Source organism: Cucumis melo, chromosome 12 (genome assembly GCF_025177605.1).
Source record: "Cucumis melo cultivar AY chromosome 12, USDA_Cmelo_AY_1.0, whole genome shotgun sequence".
NCBI classification, from domain to species: domain Eukaryota; kingdom Viridiplantae; phylum Streptophyta; class Magnoliopsida; order Cucurbitales; family Cucurbitaceae; genus Cucumis; species Cucumis melo.
Genome location: NC_066868.1, coordinates 657,784 through 665,228, shown reverse-complemented (window position 1 = coordinate 665,228; position 7,445 = coordinate 657,784). Strand labels below are relative to the sequence as shown.

At 35.0% G+C, this 7,445-nt stretch overlaps 1 protein-coding gene across 1 annotated transcript; it reads right to left on the bottom strand.

The window, feature by feature from the left end:
• Positions 1 to 1,845: 1,845 nt before the first annotated feature.
• LOC103497026 (uncharacterized) lies at positions 1,846 to 7,198 on the bottom strand. Its single transcript, XM_008459082.3, has 7 exons — positions 6,706 to 7,198; positions 6,471 to 6,631; positions 6,106 to 6,317; positions 5,417 to 5,671; positions 5,215 to 5,301; positions 3,225 to 3,397; positions 1,846 to 2,305 (listed from the first exon to the last, which is right to left on the bottom strand). Exons 1-7 carry the CDS (start codon positions 7,068 to 7,070, stop codon positions 2,194 to 2,196), a joined length of 1,365 nt encoding a protein of 454 aa, XP_008457304.2. The 5' UTR covers positions 7,071 to 7,198; the 3' UTR covers positions 1,846 to 2,193.
• Between the last annotated feature and the right edge of the window lie 247 nt (positions 7,199 to 7,445).

The window sequence follows — 7,445 nt, the reverse complement described above, 5'->3', positions numbered from 1 at the left end:
TGTAGTGTTTTCGTTCAAGTTTTTTTTTTACAATATTTATAAGTTGCTAATACGTGGAAATTATTTGGTTTAAATACGCTAATGAATTTACGGATTTACGAATTAATTTTGGACGACATAACCTAAGAGAATTATATTTTCAAAACCTAGTTACAGAATTATGTTTAGATTATTCTAATTACATAATTGAATATTGATCATGAAAAAAAAATTATATATTTTTTATTCTTATATTAACATTCCTTATTTAAAAAAAATAACATAAATCTAATTAACGTAATCTTTGCCCCAAACAAGTTTTATAATAATACTACAATCATAACTCTTCCTCCAAACACATTTTATAATAATACTATAATAATAATCTTTCCCCCAAACACATATTATAATAATACTATTATAATAATTCTTTCCCCAAACACATTATTATAACACTACTATAGTAATCCCTTTCCCAAACACATACTATTATAACACTACATTTCATATTTCTTCCCCCAAACACATATTATAATAACACTACCAATAATAATTCTTCCCCCAAACACATATTATCATAACACTATCAATAATAAATCTTCCCCCAAACACATATTATCATAATACTAGGATTATCATAATCATTTTCCCCCATAACTCTTTCCCTCCCCCAAACACACCCTTGAAGTTTTTGTAGTATTTTATGCATTAACTTGATGTTATGTTTTATATTCTAATTTTGTTTTGATAAAATTGGTGTAAAAATGGGAACAGTCTATATGAAAAAAAAAAATGATATTTATGTAATTTATTTTAACTAAGACGATTTTTTAACTCAAAGTAGGGATGTTCAAATAATCCAATCCTTGACTACCAAACCCAAATTTATAAGTGTTTGTCTGGTTAGTTTTTATTTGGGATTGAGATTGATTGAATTTTTATGTTTTTTTTTTTTTTGGTTGTGTTAGATTTAGGTTGCATCTTTTAAATTTATGGTTAACCCAAACCTAATTTATAATATTTTTAAAATATATATTATAACTTATAAATATTATAATTCATACATATCGTTATTAAGTTTATAATAGTTATATTGAATTTTGATATTTAACATTTGAGTTTTGTGAAATTTTAGTTATTAGTATATGTCGTAACAAATTTAAGTATTTTAAGTTTATAAAGATTAAAGAGTGTTTCAAAAAAAGAAGAGAGAATAATTAAATAACCCAATAACCAAATCCAAATTTTAAGGGTTGGGTTGCAGATCTATCTGAGTCGTTTGAGTTGTCAATTTGATCAATAAAAAATTTTGGTCCAAAAAATCTCCTTAACCTAATCCAATACACCCCTACTAGAAAGCTTCAAATAAATTGATCTCTACATTGACATTAGAAACATTTTTTTCTCGAAAGTACTAGGATATTAAAACAAATATTGACAATTTCAATATTCTACTAATGCCTTCTTTTATGGTATACGTATTCAATACTCATGTTACCTAAATTATATGTTTCGAATAGAAGACAATGATCAAATTGAACTTTACAATAATTACATGACTTTCCTTTTTAAAGATTGAAGTTCAATTCTTAAACCCTATAATTGTGTGTATATATAAAAGAAAAGACAATAGCCATTTGTAAGAGTCCATGATCTTTTATGCCTCCATTGATTGAGCTTGAACTATGCTTATGCCAACATCCATGAACTAAAATTGATATGGTAATTGAGAGACATGCTCAGGAACTAAAATTTATATGGTAAAAGTTGTAGATCAAAATAGAGTTGAAGGACAATGGTATTTCGGCCAACAATGAAATAAATAGAAAAGGAAAATGCGGAAGACTATGGACATGGATTGCAAAATGAATGACCAAAATGGGCAAGTATCTCAAGTTTTTCCATTAAAGATGACAGCTTACTGAATAATGCATATAAAAATATATTATTAAAAGAAAAAATAAAAACAAAAGTGTAGGCAGGTAAGACTATAGAAATTGTGCCCTACAAAAAGGTTAATTCTCCGATGTGGCCCTTAACTTACAAATACAAACAGTGGACTCCGTATTAGAGGGCAGCAAACTCATGATATGTAGAATAGTGAGTGAGAAGGTTAGGGGTATCTGATTCTGAGGGAAGGAATCTGCATGAGAACTAAGCAATGGTACCGAGTCCACAGTCAAGCAGGCAGGAAGGAAATCGGCCTCATCGTTGTCACCGCATCAACGGTGCCAACCACCGCATTTCCGCTCCATTTCCATTCGACAAATAATATATCTTTTTCCAGCCTTCCTCTGAAAAGGCTTCACGACGTATCAGTCTTTGTCTGTCAAGAAAACAAACAACTTACTTAGCAAATGCAACATTTGTATAAAAACCAGGCTGTGAGCTAATGAAAACATGCCAAGTATGCGACCAAGCAGACGAGTCTACATATGCAAATGCAACTTCAACTTTTAGACAAAAAAGAGATAGGCGTCATTCATCTTACAGATCTTTATGAAGTAATACGCATCCTGTTCATTACTATTAATCCCCTAAAATGTACTGAATGTTTACCCATAGAAAAGACTCACGTAAGCGATTAGACTTCATCAACCATTCCACCAATTAAGGTTTTGAGACGGCCAATAATGTACAATTACAAAAGGGATCCTCAATCTTAGCAGTTAGCGGTGTCCCTACCTTGTCAACTGAAAATTATGCAACTACGAACTACCTATTGTTTTGGCCAAGGAAACTCTAATCTGCAGCAACAGAACTTCCAAGGGTTGATGGAACTCTTGATAGTTTTCCAATACAGTTGTTTTTCTTAACACTCTTCCTTCTTTAACTACTCTCTAAGCAAGCATTTACCGCAGTAGGAGAAATTCTGGTAGTTTTCTTGACTATAGTCCCTCCTATATTTCGATTTTTTTCAAATGGCTTTAACTCATTAGTAGGCGTCTATACCTACTTGATTCTCCTAGGTAGGTTGCTAATCAACAAGCTTTCTAGTCCATCCAGTATCAATAAGACTTGAGAACGTCGAAATAAGAAAGCTTTTAGAATATAGGTCAAAAGACGGGAGTTAGCATACCATCTTTTTAAAACTCTGATTTACTCTAATAGCCAAATAGGGGGCTTATTCTAAATCCTTGATCACACAAATCTTTTGTAACATTCATTTTTTCATTTTATATTAAATTCTTAATTTATTTCAGTGAAATTAGTTTTCTTTCAGAATAAGAACCACATAAGCATACCTGAGGTAGTAGTGGAAAACAGAAGCCGCTTCATCAAGACTGTAGCGAGGGAAATTAACACGTGCACCTAGAGGAACATCTGGCAAGTCTTGACGCAACTTTCCTACCGCAGTTGAATGGGAGAAAGCACCAACCATCATATCGTCATGCATCATAGACCTAAAAGCTTTTACCTGCGAAAGATTAGAAATTCTCATCATTGATTGGAAAAAAAAATCTTTTGTTGAAACTTTTAAAGCCGAGTCCAATGGGTACAAGGCACCTTTACTTTAAAAATATCACACATTTCCAAACTGCAAGAGCTTTTAATGTCTTTTAAGTTATTAATTTTGAGTTTAACAAGTCCTTGAACTCTGAATAGTGTCTCATAGATTAGAAACCTATTTAGATTAGAAACCAATTTAGACACACAAGAGAAAGTTTATGAACTTGAGAATCCAAAAACTAATAAGTTGGTTTTCAGAGTTCAGACACACTATTAAAGTAAAAAAGTAACGGTAATAAAATAATAAAAATAATTAAAAAGAGTCAACTTTGAAATAATACAATGACATCCAAAAACACCAAGGCTAGAAAGAGAACTCCTTTAAGAGATAAATGACTCTAATCAAGAGGAATAAGCCTTAGAAAATAATTATAAAAAGACCTCGTCAATAACACCTAAAGAGATACATGGAAACAAAGTAACGAAATGTCACAAGAACCCCCTCTCAACTCCTCTAAAGAATATGTTGTTCCTCTCCTACTGAGACTCCACATCTAAGCACCAACCCCAACTGGCCATAGGAATTAGGAACCTCTCCCTCTCGCAAAAGGGTAGAAGGGAAGGAACTCTTTAACCATCTCCCTCAATCTCAATGGCTAAACGGACTAAAACAAAGAAATAAATAAACTCCAAGTAGACGTTGCAAAAGCACAACTTCAAAGATTTTTTTTTTTTTCAATGAGAAACATGTATTTTCATATAGCAAAAGAGAACAACCTAAGGGCAAGGGACAAGAGGGCCCTCCCCAACAGAAACTAAAAAATAATGGCCTTCCAACTGTTGAAAATCACAGAAAGGTTGTAATTACAAATGCGTTTGGTGTAATTCGTACTTCAAAGAATATGATTCAAATCTTCTTCTATCCTGACACAACATAAAAAAATTTAGAACTTATTATAAATTTAAGTTTCAAGAACCTACTACACACAACTAAATTTGAGCCAAACGTGTACTTGAACCTAACTTTTACATCCTCCAACCACTTAGAACCAAACTTCTGAACAATTGTCAAACTTGGGTTTTCCATTTTTAACTCACTGGTCGAGTTGTGCCATTGACATAATATTATTGAATGAGTCATCAATTCTCTTTCGCCTGATGGTCTATTTGTACTCCCCAACTCTGATATTCTATTAATAAGCCCCATTGCCTTAAACCCGTTCTTTGTCCTGTTTTTTCTTTTTCTTTTTTATGGGATAATCAAAGACCAATCAAAATAAAATTGAACCATGCATTTCCAAAGCTAATCTAAATGGGAAATAGGAAAAGAAAAGATAGGAAAAATCAAATAAAAAAAGATTAAGAGAAAACATAGTTGAAACTTGAAACACGCAGCAAAATAATAAGTAACTAAGAAATACTCCCACAAAAAGCTATAACTATTATATTTCTTCACTTGTATACATGAAAACATTGTTCATTCCATAATTCTTTCAACTTTACTTTCCTTTTTTGAGTCATTTCGCCCTATCTGTCATATTTTAGTCTCTAACATCTAACCAGAAAAATAAGTAAAAGAAGTAAAGGACATGAGTTTCACAGAAAAAATTGAAATTTCAGGGCAAAGGGACTACAAAAACGATGGAAGTAGAAGGGCTAGCTAAAATGGACGAGGTAAGTTACCAAACACAAAAACCGATATGATATTCTAGGAATGCCCAATGCATTGTAATAAACAGTATTAACTAGAACACAATATTTTCAATCCAAAGAAGTAGTACTAACCATTGCAAGTTCTCTAGCATGTATTGGTCGAGTTGAACGAACAGTCACTGGTTCTTCATACTCACTGAATGTAAACCAGTTGTTATACTGGACAAGAAGTAACAATCATTATTGCTACTAAATTAATTTTGGAAGATTTAATTCATCCAAAAAACTTAATTTTAGAAATCAAATAAAGGGTAGATGTAGATTTGTGTCTCACTTGATCAATAGCAATGAGCACAGGAATATCTTTCACAAGCGATAGTTCTTTTCTTAAACGAACTACCACCCCAACAGCCGCATGAGTGTGCTTGATTCCAGTATCAATTAAGTCGTATAAAGTAGAACCATCAGACATCCTCATGGAATCAGCACCTTTAGCCATCCCAACACCAACGCCCTCTCCCAACGGTATAGGTTCAGATATTTGGCATGGCAATTGTCTTAACCGGATCTCATTGTACTTCAGAAAATCCTGGTCCAAACCACCCCGCCAAAGAAAAGTATATAAGTCAACTGTTAAGCATTATATATTATCCTAAGTCCTCACATCATCTCCTGAAAGCTCCTCACAAAACGGTAAACCCTTGGCAAAACATTTCCTAAATAATCATGATCATGAGAGATCATTTCCCTTGTCAAGATTCTCAACAAGGTTTAGTAAGAATTAACATACATCAACTGAATTAGGAAATACATCATTAAACTGCATGTCTAAATCTGATGCAAGTACAAGGTTTGAGAGTTAGAAAAGACGAAAATTAAAACATGAGGTAGCGATCCCAAAGACTTCAGTAAGAAAACAATTGAAATTTGGACCTGCATAATCATGACAACTGCACTAGAAGATCCTGAAAAAAACACGCCAGTACTTCAATCTAAGTCTTAAGTAGCAAGAAAAGTCCTCACTCTCAGAACATCTTCAGCCTGAACGGGTGTGTCCCAAAGTCCTGTTTGAGGGTTTTTAAAGAAGAACCCTCCATGTGTCCACCGACGTCCACTAGGAACATATAAAACTAGCCAACCTTCTTCGCGAGCCCAATGAACGAGCATGGCGAGCGCAATACTCTTTCCACAATTAACTGGACCATCCAAGACGATCTGTTTTCTAATCTTTGAACCTGGACATTTGAATAGGAATAGCTAAATACATTTGTTCGACCAAAGATCAGACGTTCAAGAGTCCAGTCTCCACTCTAAATTACCAGTCTCTTCGATATAACTAAATAACACGAGAACTATTTGAAGAAAAGAGAGTAGAAGAAAAGTAATACCAGCCGGAGACAGCAATGAAGGATCAACCACGCGCCTGAAATTGTCACGGAGATCCAAGAAACTCTGCCGCACAAGCACAGCACTTCGTATAGACTCTTCAAACTCCTTGACCATCCCCATAGGCAAACCCTCCGGCAGTACCTCATTAAGTCCTTCCATACTTCCATTTCGCAAAGAAATGAATAAAAATCCCAAGAAACATGCACTCATAAACAATGTAGAAAACATACGTACTTGAATTTGAAATAAGTTCCTGCATCCTTGCGAGTGAGCTGTGAGAGTGAAGAAGCGGAGGTAAAGAGTGGACGGCCATTCGGGCCAACATCGAGGGAGGTATCATTTTCCTCGGCAGCAAGACGGCGGGCGCGGGTTTTATCATCAGAAAGAGCCGCATCTAAGTTGTCGGAAGCAGCAGAGGCGGAGGGGTCATCGCCGGCTTTGGCATCGGCCTCGGACTTGCCCTTCTTGCCCTTCTTGACGGGGGGTTTGGTGGTCTTAGCTGAGTAATTCGAAGTAAGAGATAGGATGGGGGAAGGGTTTCGATTGCAGAAGTGGTGTTTGGAGGCTGCGGCTGTTGCTCTGAGAATGGACCGCAACATTTTCCGCCGGTGGGAGATGGGAACGAAGACGAATGCGAGATTTTGTGTTTTGCGGAACTCTGTGAACGGGGGACGGGGGGGAGCCTCCTTCTGTTCTGACAGCCTAACCCGGCGCTTAACATATGGGTCTAAGTTGTCATTTTTGCATGTTTTCGGGGTACAATCGTACTTTTATGTAACTGAATTTGAACGAAGGCTTCAGCCCACGGAAATATTGGTTCTTGTTGCTCATTTAACCCATAATGTGATGACCCAGTAACCGATACACTTGTAGGATGATCATGGGCTGCCCTACTTTACCATTTCATCCATTTCTCCATCCTCCAAATTGACTTTCCAAATTAGGTAATTATACCCGTGGCAATTTTTAAAATA

Excerpts from the sequence above, each read along its gene's own strand:
- LOC103497026 (XM_008459082.3), bottom strand. The coding sequence starts at position 7,070 with ATGTTGCGGTCCATTCTCAGAGCAACAGCCGCAGCCTCCAAACACCAC. Across the intron at positions 5,672-6,105 it reads AGGCTGAAGATGTTCTGAGA|GATTTTCTGAAGTACAATGA; the intron begins GTGAGGACTTTT and ends GGTTTGGACCAG. Across the intron at positions 2,306-3,224 it reads GTTTTCCACTACTACCTCAG|ACAAAGACTGATACGTCGTG; the intron begins GTATGCTTATGT and ends TTTTCTTGACAG.